Source organism: Electrophorus electricus, chromosome 10 (assembly GCF_041902795.1).
Source record: "Electrophorus electricus isolate QZ-2024a chromosome 10, ASM4190279v1, whole genome shotgun sequence".
Classification (NCBI taxonomy): domain Eukaryota; kingdom Metazoa; phylum Chordata; class Actinopteri; order Gymnotiformes; family Gymnotidae; genus Electrophorus; species Electrophorus electricus.
In genome coordinates, this window is record NC_137506.1 from 21178031 (window position 1) to 21195254 (window position 17224).

Here is a 17224-nt window from a genome sequence, read left to right on the forward strand (position 1 = left end):
GACATCTAAAATCACATGTCTAAAAGTTGATGCAAAAACGTGAATTAAAATCAAAGTACATTTATAATTTCTTCAACTGATTTATCACACAAATCAGTTTATCATTTCACACAGTGCTCTAATTTCATACACAAATGATGCATATTGCATTTGTTCATCTGCTCAAATAGGAAGTTGGCTGGGAGGTTATGCATTTCCCATTTTGGTAAATGTATATAGTATGAAAGAAATAAATATTACCAGTATATATACTTTTTGGTGTTTTTTTCTATTTTCTCATTTAAAACCCTTATACAATCTAATATACATCATGAAAAGTTGTACAGCTTCTTATTAATGTTTAAAATAAGGTCTCACTTTTATTTTTAATATGTAGATATAAATATATATATTTTGTCAAAATATATGATCATATGGTCAAGGAAACAAAAAAGAGACATACAAACATCTCAACATAAACATTATAAATAAGTGTCCAAGTGAAGATATTTTGGTGTACATTGGGGCCATTGGACATTGTGTCCATTGTGTAAGCATTTCTTAGCTCTTAACTGGCTAGCGGCAACCACACCCCTCCACCACCATTTCCTGGTAGTTTTTCAGGACCACCCTGTCAGTCTCGTCCAGGTAGAGCATTGAGATGGCACTGAGCTCGGTGGGCACGCAGCAGGCCTTTGGAATATTGCTATTCAACGAGTTGACCAGTGTTTGTACAATTGCATGATTGGTGGAGTTCAGGTGGTCTGCCAGAGGGAAAGGACACTCCCCATGACAGTAGTAAGCCTGGTAGCCGGGTGGCGCTACGATCCAGTCGTTCCAGCCCACGTCGCTGAAGTCCACGTAGAGTGCGTGTCGCCGGCAGTTGCGGTTGCGCTTGCGTCCCCGCTGCTTGGGGCTGCGTTTGGTCCTACGTGTGAGTGGGTGGCCTTTGCCATCGTGGCCAAAAGTGACCAGCAGGGGGCGCAGCTGGTTCCAGTCTTCGTCGGGTGTCTGCTGCAGGGAGCGGCTGATGCGCACGTGCTTTCCTTGGTGCCGCGGCGTCCGGCTCAGGTGCATCACCTCCACAGCGAGCCCATGGTTGGGCTGCCGGTCAATGGTCCACCGCAGCACGGCCGGGCTCACATCGAAGCTCTCCCAGCCTGTGGTGTTGTGACGCACAAGCCGTGTGTCCAGGAGCCGCGTGATCAGCTGCCCGAGCCGCGGGGGCTTCAGCACCTCGTACACATTTATGCGATGGAGCCCCTGGTCTCCGGCCTCCCGCGCCTCTGCATCGACCTCATCGACGCGCCGCCTGTACAGGCGCAGTTCCGCTGTGGAGAGCAGTTCATCCTCGGGGATGCTGCTGAGGTTGAAGAGGAAGCGCAGAGGAGCCCCGGTACTGTAGGACCCGTCTGACGGCACTTGCTCCATGTGCTCTGGGGAGAGCGAGGCAGAGAGGACATGGGGTTAGCACTCCAAACCAAGACACATCTGCAGGCTTGCGCGATGTCAATCCTGTGATTCCTCAATCCCTGCTACTGCTGTTTCTTCACCTCTGCAAGTCAGAGGGATGTCAAAACACTACAGTAAATTACATGCACATAAATGTGGCCAAAGACTCCTTAACTGACACAAATTATGTACACATTCATCTTCAACAGTCTAAAATGTTTATCTAATCAACATGCATACTTTCTCATCTATTGCCCTGATCACACCATCCCATGATGCTGTTCTCCACGCCTGTGTTGAGATGCACGTTACAGGGACAGGACAGAAAAAACAAAGCGAGGGGCAACTGCTCTGTGCTCAGTCTGCAGATTTCTGGCATGATCACCATTAAAAAAAAACAAAACGTTGTGCCTGCCATGTTCCTGCTCAATTTGGCCCTGTTTTTTCACACCCTGGATCCAATCTTGCCCAGGTGGTTCTCATTATTGAAACAGTCTGTGTTTTTGATTAGATCTGCAGTTTGCTAACCAGAGACATTTATCATTTTCATCATGAATAACCATTAGCCATTTGCTTAGACGGTCTTTGGTGACAGTGGAACTCAGGTTCAATCGTGCTGCTGTTTCTGGTGCTCACATACTAATAACTACAATTACTGAAATTCTCTTTCATATAATAGTTATTTAAGATTTCAATTCAAATTTATTTCCATTATCACACCAACTTGTTCTATTTTGAATCTTGCTTTAATTGTCATGAGAAAAGGGTTTGTTAAAATAATGTTTCAGTCTTTTCTATTGTCAAATTAACTCCCTTGAACTCTAGCTAGCCTTGGGTAGATAGATAGCCACAAACTCTGATGTGTTTTCTTGTTTTATTTTCTTTTTCTTTTTCTCTTTGTGCTCTGCATATGCCCGAGAGGTCACATTAAGTCTGGCTCCTCCCCAGTGGCAGACATCTTCTCTAGTCTCTCTTCATACTTTCCCCACCACTAATACACCTCTGTGCTTCTGGGCTTTCCTCTGTAGTCTTAGCTAAGAACAACAAAATAAATAAAAGACTAAATTAACTGAAGTGCTCAGATTTGCCATCCTGGTGCCCCTCTATCACGCTGGCACTGGGAGTCTGTTTTACCAAAACTCATGGGCACTCTGTCTTTCTAAATGCCCACATGGCTGGCAGCAGGACTTTATTTAGAAGTCTGTAGAGTAGCATTTTAAAGATAATTGCATGTTGAGGAAGGTCCCTCAGAAAGATCTACATAACTTAAGACAGAAGCACACTGCTGCACAGCTTTTAGCATGTGCTGGGTATGTCTTACCTTCATGGTGGAAAGCTCTTACAGTGTTGGCTCGGCTGGTGGACCTCTCAGGGTACTCAAAGTTGACCTCTTGGCCTCCGGCCTCCTCTGCCTCCCCAGACTGCAGCCGGTAGAGGTCCAGCAGATACTGGGGCACCACGACTGAGCGGCTGGGCTGGGGCCGTCTGGGCAGCCCGAACATGTGCAGCAGCGTGGCCTCAAAGTCCCGCAGCAGTTCATGACTCTGACCCGGGTGATGACCCAACACTTTCTTCCTCCCCTCCTCAGGTATTAAACTAGCATGGCTGCTCTCTCCCAGTACGACTTGGCATAATAAAATGACCATCAGCATTCGATTACCAGGAATCATGATGTCTCTGGTGGACAGTTGATGACAAGACAGAGCAATGGGGGGACAGGAGAGGAAGAGCAGAAAATGGGAAAGGGAAAGGCAGATAGAGGGAGGGGAGAGAGAAAGAGAGAGAGCACTAGGGTTTAAGAGATGTTTAACTACCGACAAAACCACCCCAACCATTCCACAGTCCCAAAGCCGCACTGTGGTACCCAATGAAAACATTTTTAATGGGTAATAATTGTTCTGTCTGTCTTGTTTAAAGGCAGATTATCAGATATTCCCTATCTTTTCTATCTATAACATCCTCAATGAATAAACACCTAGTAAAACAGTAGGAAAAAAGTTCCTCTTGAATGAAATCTACAAAGTCGTATAGTACCCCGTCCTTCTCCCTCCACAGAATGATTGGACAAATAAGATAGAAGTGGCCCCGGGATCAGACCAAACTCTAACTCAATAAGGAGCAGAGTCCCTCTGTCCTTCTATGAGGTTAAACCCAAAGCCATGTGCCACACATTTCACAAACTTTTAGAGCTAAGAGTTAGAAAGGGTCTCTTTCTTCACCACTGTTTTGGAAGGCTTTTAATTTGCTCCTAGAAATCATATGCCCTAAAAATGGTCTAAAAGTGCAGTGACCCTGACACATGGTATAAATTGGATAGGCGTGGTCCACTTACCGACAGAAAACAAAGCATGGGAAAATAGTCCATGTTTGTTGGGAGCAGACGCTGGACGAGTTCGTTGAGGAAATGTTACGTGGTGCTGTGAGCTTGCTGCAGAACTTTGGAGTGAGCCTTGTCCTGAGGAACAGACATACTTTCAAATTCTGCTCAGATAAAAAACAGTATGTTTAACTGAAAACAAATTAACTCATTTATCAAGAATATATTATCTAACAGAGCATTACATAAACAGTTCCATGACCAAAGAACAAGGCCTGTTAATCCAGTACACTAAAGATATCTATGTCCACTATAAGTGATACCAAATGGCATATCACAGTTCTGAGATGAAGCAAGAGTCCATTTATTGTGAAAATGGAGTTGCGTTTGTTAATAAAGGGATTCTAGAACTGCTTCTTGTAACGACTCCCAAAAGCAGTCAGGTAAGTTTAACCCCTCCCTAAAAGGTTACCCATAATAGGTTGAGAGGTGGAGCCTTCTTCATCACTTTACTGTCAGCACAAGATCGGCCACTGAGATACAGTTCTCATCTCTCTCCACCATGTTCCCACCAAAAAATATACATTACGTAAACCAGCACTGAAAGTACATAATGCACAAACCCAGGGAGTGTAGGGGGAAAAGGAGCACACTGGTGAATATGCAATAAAATTACGTTTTTGTAGCTGATGGACAAGCCATTTGCAGAAAAAGGAATTTAGTGAACACCACTGCATTATGGCTTTTGCATGATTCATCGATGTTCAAAGTACAGTGAAGAAATGCACTAATAAAATTAGGGGTGCTGGTCACACTCGGCGAGCGATGGCCCTACTGAGTCGATGGTCGAGCTCGACGTGCAAGAGCAGCAATGCATGACGCATTCTGTCATCTTTTGGATTTGGTTCCATTGGAGCAAGCCCAACTATTACAACAGAAATGATGCATATTAACAAGAACGCTCTGTGTGTGTACGTGTGTGTGTGTCATGAGTGCACGATTGTTAGTGTGTTTTATTGCTCCATTTGGTCATTCTTCATGCAATCAAGGAATGAATCTGGAACCAGACCATGGTGGTGACCATGGTCTGACCTTGTACGCTGAGCGATTATTGCGTGCGGTTTGGATGGGGGATTGTGTGTTTGATCACAGAGCTGTACTTTACAGTGATAAGTTCAATAGAGCCGTGATGACACTCTGGATCTCAGAGGGACTGCACTTTCATGTCTAGTGTATGTATGTGTGCGAGTTAGGAGAGATCAGACATTAAGGGTTACATTCAAACAGCTTGAACTAAAGCAACAAATGTATTTTATGAAGTAACATGTGATACAGCATTTTGATCAAGACAACAACCATAAAGATTAATGTCATTAAAATGCTATAACCCTCAATTCCAGCAAACCTAGTCAAAGCACACACGTGTAATGTAAGTTCAGACCACCAACTCTTATTTAAAAAACCAAATGTGCACTTTCCAAAATATTTACAGTATCTTGTTTTATGTGCTCGAGGATAAGGAAGAGCAAGGCAAGTTCTTGTGCAATGAGAGTAGCTTATGGTGCAGTCTGGCCTGAGCTGTGGGCTGCCTGCTTCCTCTGGTTTGGCAGAGTGCAGTGGGCCTCACGGCGTTTGACTTTGCTCTCCCTAACCCCAGTTAATGAGAGCAGACTATGCACATGGCCTTTAGATGTGTTTCCTGAGGAATTTGACAGGGAATGAGGGAAAGGAGGGGAGCAGGTTACCACAGGAACAGACAATACTAAAGAGCCAATTTTAGGATTTTATCTCTGTCACGCTTCATTCAGATCGCACTAGAACGCCCTTCAGAACCCGCTACCCCCAAATCTGAGAAGACTGCATTGTGTTGTCCTTTGCTTTTGAGGTTTAGTGTGCAGATGTATGGGTTATATAATGTGTAACAGGCCCATGAGTTGTGGAGGTCAGTTGGAAATTTACATTCCAAAATCCATGTAGCACTGACATGAGGGAACTGTGAACAGCAAATTAAAGAGACTCTTTCACTCAGCGTTATGTTGATCAGAACCATTTGTAGCACATATATCTTTTCACTCTGTTTAAACCGTGTGCCTCTTTAAACAGGATAACCTGTTATTTTTCCCAATACGCTGTAATATTTATCACTTTCTTAAAACAGTAGTGAACAAAACTACTGGGCATATATTTCTGTCATATAAAGCTGCATAAACAGTATATTTGGCATGCGTTTCTTTTAATTCCCATCATTCATTACCGAGTTCTATGCGTGATTCTGTGTGTGGGGTGCAATAAAACGAAAACACATCTATGTAGTTTGTTAAGCGTTACTTGTGTACATAAAAATCTAATTACATTTCATTAATTCGCCCCCTATTGTTAAGCCACTCTATTGCACGTATTTTAAAAATACAAGAAGCAAAAATAGGCTTCACAAAACAAAGCGGCTAGGTTTGGCAATGTCAGCTTCCGTGGCGCTGATTTATCACCGAGACAGCTCTCCCCACCGCTTGCTCTGATATGTATGACCACTTGTGATCCGATTTTAAAATTTGCTTATTCCCCGTTTTAGTGTTTCCCCGTCCCGGCTGCGGCTCGGGGCCTTGGGCCCGTCTATACTTAGCAAAGGGGCCAGCCTACCAAAATTAAGAGCAAGGAAGTCTGAAACGTCTACCCGACTAACAAACTGGATAATTAAGAATCTGTGTTATGCCCCAATAAAACAAGCAAGGCCTATAGCCTAACCAGGAAAATAACCTACAATACCAGGAAAAAAGATTTTACGCAAAGATCTTCTGGGGATTCTTTGCAGATAGGATAATAGAAAAGACAATCATAATAAATAAGTAGAAGATTGGATAGTTCCCGAGGGCCTTCTGTTTGTCCTCGAGTTAAATACGCGTTTTTTAGCACGGTAGCCTATTCCTGCGCGAAACAAGAAAAGCACGTGTACCGATAAATTAATCTGTTTGCGAACGGGTTAGGTTTTTGATATAAAAAATAACTTTAAAAACTCACAAGAGTCAAAACCATCGCAATATTTATGACATGTATTAGCCTAATTGAAAACATAAAACATTTCTGCGTAGTTAGGCTACAACGTACGAATACTGAATTTGTCGCAATAAAAACAATAGATTCATTAACGAAATCGCATACCACCCAGGAAAAAAATGACTGAGACACGAGTACTTGGTGATCAATACAAAATTAATTAATTGTTTTTGTTTGTATGGATTGAAGGCCGTCAAAGGGCGCATCTTTTGTGCCAGTTCTACCTATAGATCTAAGCGCACATCAGGTAAGCGGGCAGGTGTTTGAGCTCTGTGGAGGGGTATTTGGAAGCTGTCCAAGTTTGCAAAAATACCCTGGCCTACATCTTAATCTCAGTAGTGAACGGAGGATGAATGCAATGGACTTTAAAAGCCTCCGCTTTAGTAAGTGAACGCCGCGGCGTGGACATACTGCTGAGTGAAATGTAACTATACGATAAGCGCAATAGCTGTCTTTGTTGCATTCCGTACTATAGTATGGTTGTAAATTATGTTTAATAACATTTGAATAAGCGTCGACTGAGGAAGGCACAACTAGAAATGTAAACAGGTCTAACGCAAATGGGGGACAGAATAAACATGCCATTCTGAAAAAAAGGACATAAGTACGTAATAAATGTCAGTCCATAAATATCCATAATATGTGCCAATGAAGGCTACATACCATCGGAAGAGGTACGAACAGTATCCTCGAGATGAAACAAATATGACAAAGGTGTTCTCAAAAGAGTTCACCTCACGCAACAGAAGTCCAAGTGCGCGGTGTATTGTCGGGGTATCGCGCAAGAGGCCAGAAGCAGTACTCGAAGTCTTTGGGTCATTAGTTCCGAAACGTCCCCTCTACGAGAGCAGCGTTGAGTCCATTGCCCACCACGGAACCCAGGAAAAAACAAACGCGACACTTGCAGCCCTGGTGCTTGGCTCCTATCTCCAAGAGTAGACAAGGGCGGAACGCATCACGAGTAAGAAACTCACCGACTGATCACGCACCTAATGTTCCTTGCAGTTTTGTGTCCGCCCAATTTAGTCCCTGTGCCTCCTCCCCTGCCGCCAACCCACAGTGCTCTGTGCAACACCTAAGATAAACCGCCTCCCCCTCTTTGCTCCCAAGAGAACAGAAACAGAAAATCGCGCCGTTTTATTTTTACAACTGTTACATGCCCTTTTTTCGTTGAAAGAACAGACTGTGGAACATGTCATATTTTTGTAATATATGGTTTGTGCACCAGCTCCCATTGGCTGCCACATGTATCCTATTAAAATGCCTTCAGCGTTTTCATCGTACAGGTTGAAGACCCGCGCGCTGTCGCACGCACGCACACACGCACGCACACACGCACGCACACACGCACGCACACACGCACGCACAGAGTGAGAAAGAGGTGACTTGTGGGTGGCTGATTATACTACATAACTGATATTGCTCTCACAGTTGTTACAGCCCTTTAACATTACATGAAAACATGTAATTATGTTCATTTGTTTACACCAGTAATGTGACACTCCTGATCCCATGATAAATGCCGATCCTTTGTTTACAGAACAATTTTAAAACAAACCTGATGTAAATTTCTCTTTTGTTTATTTTTTCCATAACAAAACATTCTGTTGACCTGAAAAGACAGTTGTCACAAATGAAAGACTAATAAGGGAATAAAAAGTAAGGCATTAAATCTCCTCTGGACCATTCTATATCGTTGGCCAGGGTCACTTAACCAGTCTAACCCCTGCCACCCCAACACATATTATGGGGTTCTGGGTGATACTGAATTGTGATCAAAAACCCTATTCCTCATGTATGCCCTTTCATTTAAACATCCACTGACAAACAGTCCTGTGAGACTGAGGATAGCACTGGCACCTGGTGTGTGAAGCATTTCAACTGCTAACATGAACCCATGTAAGACTTCCAAAATGACTCTACAGAGCCTAATGACTTTAGCGGTGCCGTCAAAGAGCTTCATTAACTCATGGCTCTCATGGAAAGTCATCTGTGTTGAGGAGCAATTAAAGAGGACTGTGACGCTTGCATTGTTACATGACCTTGCCAATAGAAAAGCAGATTAGTGAATGTCCTTTATCATTGGGATCACTGCAATTCTCCTTCACCCTCCTTCTGCCCACTTAAGGCTCTCTGTGAATGAGCCCTCTCAGACAGCCACTCATTAGCATACCTCTTCCAAGTCTGCTTCAGATGCTTCATTGAGTGAGGGTCAGAAGGTAACACTTACCTTTACCTCATCGACCACCCCCTGCAAATCTACAATAAAGAAAAAGTGCTCACACAATTGCCAGCAGGAGGAGGGGTCTGCTCGGAGGCGGAGCAGCAGGCTGCCACTGGAGGCCTGTCACTACACTTGTTATGTAAATACGACGACGTAACTGCTCACTCAGCGCTAGGCGCAGACAGTTGTTAGGCCATAATACGGCTATAGAGCACATTCGCTTGCTGGTCATGACAAATCTTTTCATTTATTAGAATTTGTTGTGTTTATTATATTGACATCTTGAGGGGTCAATGGCCAGAAATGGAACATGGTGTCTTATGAAAAGGCGGCAGGTCGCTCCAGACCCCCTGCTTCTGGCTAGCACATCATTCCATGTTATTGCACTCTTTGGACCTGCTCACACTGCAGCTGTGTACTCACACGATCCCAGCAAAGAGGGCATTGAACTCATGACACCATCTACACATTTGCCTGGGCTGTGGACCTATCTGCAGGCCAGTAGATGATACTATCCTTCCATGGCTTCCTTTACGAAGAGGTTTCTTATCTTGCTGGCATCAGAAACATCTGGGCTCACTCATTTCTGGAGTACAGAATTGACTATTATTAAAATAGTACTAAATTGGTTTTCTCAGTAAATTTTTGGGAGTTTTAAGAGTTTTCTAACCACGGGATTAGAGGGACTGTTATCTCTACTTGTTCTAGGTAAGGATGGCCAAAGTCAGACATGACGGCCTCCAACTAACACAATTAGCCTGTGTTTGATGCTAACTTTGAACATCTTCCGGGTGAGTTTTGACCTATAATATTTTTATTCTAAATTCATAATGTTTTGTGATAATACAATACCTAATGTACATACACAAAAATGAGGCAAATTTATGAATATTTAAAAAATGCAACAGTGGGCCTCATTGCTCACCACATACAGTGGATACCAGGAAACAAATGATAGACCAACTATGGTAAATTAATTTTAGTACCATTTTTCTTCCTCTTACCATAAATAAGAATATTGTTTTTTTGTTTTTTTGTTTTTTTTAATGTATAGCCATTGCTGTAATTTAAAAAGCAAATAAACAACTAATGCAATTCTACATGTTAATATTTGTAAAAATAATGTTTTACATACATCTGTGTGTTACAGACAGTATTATTATAAAAACTTAATTCATTAAATTTAGTGCTATCATTTTAATTATTAAAATGACAGGGCTAAACTGCAAACTTGAAAATCCATGTTTACAATTTTGCATCATTTAAAGGGGGAAAAATGCATCAAGTCAGCTACAAATATAATAGGGTTCTCCAAAAAGGTAGAGCAGCACTACCAATGATTTTTATGCCTAAAGAACAATTACTACTACATGATTTAAGTTTGCAGGTATTTTCCAGACATGTGACTGACCAATATTCTGAAAGTGAGAGGGACACTGCCCCTCTTCCCTCAAGGAACAGCTGCATTCCTGAGAGCCATCCTAAATCCCAGGCAGGGTCTGGGCAGCAGGCACGTGTGCAGGGCCTTACAAAGATGCAGTTCTGGGTTGGTTTGAAAGTTTGAGCTTGACTAAATTGTATATATGTATATGTACACATAAAAAAAAAAAAAAAAAATTAAAAAAAAAAAAAAAATATATATATATATATATATATATATATATATATATATATATATATAAATGTTTTATATATATATATATATATATATATATAAATAAAAATATTATATATATATATATAAATAAAAATGTTATATATATAAATAAATAAAAATGATATATATATATATATATATATATAAATAAAAATGTTATATATATATAAATAAAAATGTTATATATATAAATAAATAAAAATGTAATATGTATATATATATATATATATATATATATATATATATATATAACAATTTTTTTTTTTTTAATTTATTTTCAAGGTCTTAAATACAAAGTGTAATTACTTTGCACATCTTTGCCTCATAACACACCAAAGAGAGTTTAAGAGCATTTAACATTTGAATCATGATGATTGCTAGGAACAAAAACACATGAGTTTGGAGGTGTAGGTGAGAATAACATTAGTCATGCCCAGAGGTGAGGGTTTTGTTGAGCCTTTTTCTGTCTGTTGTTATAGCACCAGCGTGTGTGTGTGTGTGTGTGTGTGTGTGTGTGCGCACACGTGTGTGTGTGTGTGTGTGTGCGCGTGTGTGTGTGTGTGTGTAATTGAGGTGTGCTCTCAGGCGTTGACCAGGCTTAGCCTCCTGAGATCACAGGGAGATTGCCTCCTGTGGGTGGTTCTGCTGCAGGCGTCATGTGCAGGATCACTCCACCCCAGAGAGCTCTGAGGCGGTGCCCTTTCTGCTTACCTCGCCCAGCCGCCAGCCTCAGATCAACCCATTTCCAATGGCCAGACTTCAAATCAATGCAAACTACTTTTAAAAATCAACATTATACAAACAGATTTAGCACAGACACCATAAAAGGTAATTGTGTCTTTTTTTTTATTTCAATCTACTTTTAATCTGGCTTGCTTGGTATTGCTTTCTGAAGGAGATACATGTGTTATCACCTGCCTGGTGGGTGCTGTAATCCCAAATCGATTTGCCCTCCACCCATGGCAAGGTGTGACTGAACAGGCTTTGTAAAGTCTACTACTGGGGAGTTAGAGAGCTGAGTGGGGAAGAGCGATATGCAGCGGGCTGATAAATGGCACTCAGGATCCTCTTACCTGAGCTCACTCGTCCATGACCCGCAGCTTCGGCAGCAGCTCAGGGCTGACCTGAAAGGGGCAGACCTCCTGTGCAATGGCAGAACACACCTTCTCTCACACCCTGTTCTGTTCGTCCCCTGGCCAGCGGCGGAACTGGCGAGGCCTTTGCTAGTGGAGACACGTGCCCCTCTCCCAGATCAAACACAGTCTTCACTGTGCCCCCTATTGTTGTCCGAGCATTGTTGTTGAGCATTTCTTACCTTTCATTTGGCCACCTGTATTAGCCTGAGCTGCAGAAAGACTTGGCCCTAATCTCCCACCACCCACCCACCCACACACACACACACACACACACACACACACACACACACACACACACACACACACACACACACACACACACACACACTCACACACTCAAAGCCGGTAAGTGGTGGGAGGTTTACATGTTTAGGAAGGAGGAGAATAAGGATTGGCCGAAACTATTTTAATCCTTGTGATGGAAGTAGTGTGTAAACTGTAGAGTGGAGGAGTAAACACGACAGAAGTGAAGAGGAAGGGCTGTCAGGTGACCAAGCCTTTTCCGGGTTGTTAAACTGCTTCTGATACGCTGAAACTCACATTACATCCCCCTGTGCCAGAACAAAGAGAGGTGACAGCTCCCCTCTCTCTCTCTCTCTCTCTCTCTCTCTCTCTCTCTCTCTCTCTCTCTCTCTCTCTCTCTCTCTCTCTCTCTCTCTCTCTCTCTATTCCCCCACTATGTTTGGGTCATGACGTTGTCAGTGTTGTACTTTTGTCTGTTTGTACAGAGGAAAGATTATTATCTTTAATCCAAAATACTCAGAACATGGCACAAGACTGGATTTACAAGGCCTTGCTGAATTGTAACAAACATTTTGACTAGATGGCAGTCACCAAGGAAAACAAGGTTATTCCAAAGATGACTTCAATAATTGAACAAATAAATTCATAAGACCCTTTATCCCAATGCTATGTTCCCAAAAGAACTCTTAAAGTTTTACCAACAATCTGTGTCATTTATAGACAAAAACCCATCATGGCATTCACAAACTCTTCAAAACAGAATGACACAACCCATACTAAAGATTTCTGCCCATTTTCATGCTAGGACTATTGCTGATCTTCACAACATATTTACATAGTGGCTATTAAATATAAGTAAATATCTAATATGAATGTACCGAATGTATTTGTAAGAGAGTTTATTTATCTAACACTTATAACTGCTCTGACTTTCAATTAAAATACTCTCAATCTTCATTCAGCACAGCCTCTAATGGCAGTGTCCATATCAAATACTGTTTGTAAAGATAACCCTGATGCTGTCGTTCCTTTGTTCTCGTCATACAGTCGAGAGATAGGGCTGCTGGATGCTCACTCTGGGCTCCATTTGGCGAGGTGACTGACAGGCATCTAATGCCCCACCATCTCCTGCTGTCACTGGTGCTAAGCAGCTTCTGGCAGATGTTATCAGAGCTGTGTGCTGAAGAGCCAGAGGGCTCTGGGCCTTTTTTAGTCAGCTCTCTGTCTTGGGCGACATTTTGGCCGCAACACTGTCCAGACCCTTCACAAAGCGCAGCCATACCAGCTATCCTCGTCTCCTCTACTCATGGGGGTTACAAAGGGTACTTTTCTCGATGGATTAAAAAGCTTTTTTATCAGGGGTTGGGCTGCCACTTGAAGATACTCCTCTAATCTGAGAGAACAGATTGACACAGACAAGCAGCAGCCAGTGGGACCTTGCCGTGCTGCAGAGCAGCTCAGATACAGCACTGTGCCTTGGGTTTTGATGTGATGATAGTCTGTCATTCAAACGCCATTAAAGTGAACTTTACCCAAAGTTAGGACTCCACTCTGAGCTTTCACATTCTTTACAGGCAAAAAGAGGCTGATGACTATGACTTTCAATCATTTTTTAATATCACAATTATGCATTTTAATTAAGCAAACACATGATACTAGACAGAAGATACATTTTAGTGGACAGTTTAAAAATGTATAATGTGTAAAATGTGTAATAATACATGTATAAAATGATAATGCAATTCCCATTTTGCTTTTGTCTGAAACTAGGTGTGCCACCATATAAGGCAGGATTTTTGCAGGGGCTCACCTACTGCAGTTAAAGTTGGAATAGAATAGAATAGAATAGAATAGAATAGAATAGAATAGAATAGAATAGAATAGAATAGTCTTAGGTAACATCTCTTAAGCCATTCAATAAAATTACTGTCCAATATAGTATAATTCAAAAAGATGCTCTTCTAAATTGCCGCCATGGAAAACACACACATTTGAGGTAATGTTTCCTAATTGCTTTACAGGCAGCCCGTGTAAAGAGCATAAGATGTATCTGAGGCTCTGGGATCTGTACACTATGAACACTTAGTCTTACAAATGAACTTGCTGAGAACGGTGGCCCGAAGAAACACCGCTGCTACAGCACGAAGGTTTGTTCCACCTGGAAATGTCCAAGCTGTATGCTCCACACAGACCAGGCAAGTCAGATGTACAAACAGAGACGATGCTTCCAGCCAAAGTTTAGCATATACACAAGCCCTCCTCTGCTCTCTGCTCAACCATTCTTGCTTCTCTCGTGCTCATTGTTTCTCTCTACCCCTCTCACATGCTCTCTATTTATTTTTTAACATCCATGTCCTAAAACCTTCTTAGCATTTTGGACCATTAAAAGATTCTTAAGTGGATGAGCAAGTGTTAACTGTGTCTTTTCAGACCTTGAGATTTAATACTCAGTATAAATCACTCAGGAGACCTGTTATTCTTTCAAGAATGTAATTACATACTTTCAAATAAAACATGAAAGGGCCTAACAAGTTTTAAAACGCAGTGTGCACTCTCTGGACAACAGAAAGGAATTCCAGGCAGTCAGAATATGCTAACATGCCGATGTGGGGGAACCGTGGACCTTTGGCAGGATAGCTCGGAGAGCAGAGAGGTAGCCAGATTCGCGGACTCAACAGAGAAGTCAGCAAGAAACTGACGTTTGAGTGGTTACACCCAAGCAGATCACAGTATTGCTTGTGGTAGGGAGCACTTTGATGCAATGGGTGTCATAACAATAAGCAGAGAGAACATTTGAGGCACATTTACAATAATATTTTTAAATGATCCCATTTCCTACAATCCTAACAGTCCATGCGAGAAACTACGATACGAGAAGAAAATAAGCACTGTAATAAGTATATCAGATGAGTTTTGAGTTTTGAGTCAGCAGTTCCTTTTGACTCCTTATGGCCTATGCTGTATAAGTTAATGAATTGTTCCAGAGGCTGAGTTTTATTTCATTATTTGTCAGAAGATGAATGTTGTGAAAGCAGCTCATGGTGATTAATTGAGCACTCTGCATTGTATAAAAACAACCATAAAAACATGGCCTTTATTAAATTACAAGGAGAGAGAGAAGTTGTTCATGAAATTTCTTCTGCAGCATAGATATTTGTGTAATCAAATTTATTTGTAATATCGGCTCTGTATAACAGTGCAATCAGTGATACACAAGCAAACCCAATGCACAATCTCTGACCACAGGAAATGTTCATGTGTGATAGGGGAACAAGTCCTGCTATCTTCCTATTGAGGCAAACTCAAAAACCTGTGATGTAAAATGTGCAAACAAACCTACGGCAGCAAAGTTTTTATATAATTAAATTATGCCATCTCAACTTCCATTGAGTGCTCCTTAGACATGTTTCCATTCTGAGGCAGCACGTGCGTGTCCATGAGGCTGGCCTACTGATGCTAGGCTCTCGCCCAGTGAGGTCACGGATTTAAGGAGGATGATGTAGTAAATGTAACGTGCGTCATCCGTGCTGTTTGGTGGGGCAGAGTGTGGTCAGGCAGGTGGGTCATTCTGTGGCTGCCAGATTAAAGACCAACATTTCACCTCTTCCACGCCTGAGCATTTCCATGTTTCCAGCCTCTCTGCGGGACGCAGCGCTTGAATCGCATGTGAGGGCCTATGGAAAAGAACAACAGCAAGGGGCCTTCAGGGTCAACCCGAGAAGCATAATTAAACAAGGAGGATATTTCACCCACTTTAAAGAGGGTTCCTCTCAGCTTCTTTCTGGACAGCGTGTAATTAGCAGAGCACGTGCTGCACAGGCTCTGGGAGTGGTCAGGGTGTCTTGGCAGAACCAAGGGCAAAATAGCTTTCTGTGTAAGTATGGTTCTGTTTCTAGCCTTGCTTGAAAAGACACTTGGTGATACTAGCTGGCAGAGGAACACACGCAGACGTGCAGATGTGCAGACGCGCATGTGGACATGTGTGCAGATGTGCACGTGGGTAGACACGCACGTGTGCAGATGTGCATGCGGGCAGATATGTATGTACACAGACGTGCATGTGGGCAGACATGCACTAACGCAGACATGCATGTGGGCAGACCGTACGCGCGCAGACGTGCACGCTGGCAGACACATGCACGCGTGCAGACGGCAAATGGCCCGCTGAGGTAACAACTTTCCATCCCAAACTAAACACACATAAGCCCTGACTGCACCGCACTATTACAGAGCAGCTTGCTTAAGGGCATGACCCTTGAGCGCTGAGTGCGTTAGCATCTTCCCTACCTCTGAGACAGAGCAGAAGCTATTGAAGACATACACTAGGCTTTTAAAAGGTGTTCGGGCCCAGGCTTCAGCAGAATTCCTACTTGGAGCAAGCCTCCATGATCCACCTATGATCTTTTTCTGGATGGCTGGCTGAAAAGTTAATTCCTAGCTAGGCTTGTAATTGTAGGTCATTTTGCCTATGAGTGCAATTTCAGTTTTGATAAACGAGTTCCTTTTGCTAAGCTGTGTTTATTTTCCGAGCTTTGATTTGTGTGATCTGAGGGCGGGGTGGGGTGTGTGTGTGTGTGTGGGGGGGGGGGGGCTGCACACCCGCACAGCCACACGGCGTGTGTCGTTTCATACTGCCACTGTGTCCGTGTAATGCATTCGAGTCCTGGCTCACTCAGACAGACCCCTGTGCAGCTCCTTCATCTCCTGCAGATGATGTTCGCAATTCATAAGTCATGAGGGCCTGAGTCAAGTTTGAGTCACTGCAAACTCACAGGCATGAGAATTATTCATTGGCTTTAAACATGGTAAGGAGTCTGCTTCTGGGAGTAATCAAACCATGTCAATCAACAGCAACTTTTACAGCAGTCAGTGAGTTGGATTTTGGCTATATTTGGCTCTACAAATAAAACAAACATAGTGCCAGCCAGTTTCGCAAATGTAGCCCACATTAGTGCCCTCCCCCCATTCAGCATGTTGACATGACACAAATTTTCCGCTGTCAATTAAGAAAATAAAGAAGTAAATAAAAGGGGTGATCCTAAAATGAGTCACATGCTTTAAGCTCAGTGTTTTTACAGGAAGTGGCTAAAGAGGACTGCAGCTGTAGATCACGCACTGTTTTACAATGGCAGGACCACCAAGTCCTGGAAAGTGAGGGGGGCCAT

At 42.6% G+C, this 17224-nt stretch overlaps 1 protein-coding gene and 1 long non-coding RNA gene across 2 annotated transcripts; one reads left to right on the top strand and one right to left on the bottom strand.

The window, feature by feature from the left end:
* Nucleotides 1–410: 410 nt before the first annotated feature.
* On the bottom strand, nt 411–3881 carry bmp4 (bone morphogenetic protein 4). The gene is made up of 3 exons (XM_027002366.3): nt 3764–3881; nt 2753–3108; nt 411–1415 (listed from the first exon to the last, which is right to left on the bottom strand). Exons 2-3 carry the CDS (start codon nt 3099–3101, stop codon nt 556–558), a joined length of 1209 nt encoding a protein of 402 aa, XP_026858167.2. The 5' UTR covers nt 3102–3108; nt 3764–3881; the 3' UTR covers nt 411–555.
* A 5431-nt stretch (nt 3882–9312) lies between these two features.
* On the top strand, nt 9313–14558 carry LOC145659417 (uncharacterized). Its single transcript, XR_014125627.1, has 3 exons — nt 9313–9814; nt 10404–10569; nt 14081–14558. It is a non-coding gene; the product is annotated as an uncharacterized LOC145659417 (long non-coding RNA).
* The last annotated feature ends 2666 nt before the right edge of the window (nt 14559–17224 follow it).

Coding starts and splice junctions, on each gene's coding strand:
- bmp4 (XM_027002366.3), bottom strand. CDS start 3,101: ATGATTCCTGGTAATCGAATGCTGATGGTCATTTTATTATGCCAAGTC. Junction 1,416..2,752: donor AAGAGCTTTCCACCATGAAG/GTAAGACATACC, acceptor CGCTCTCCCCAG/AGCACATGGAGCAAGTGCCG.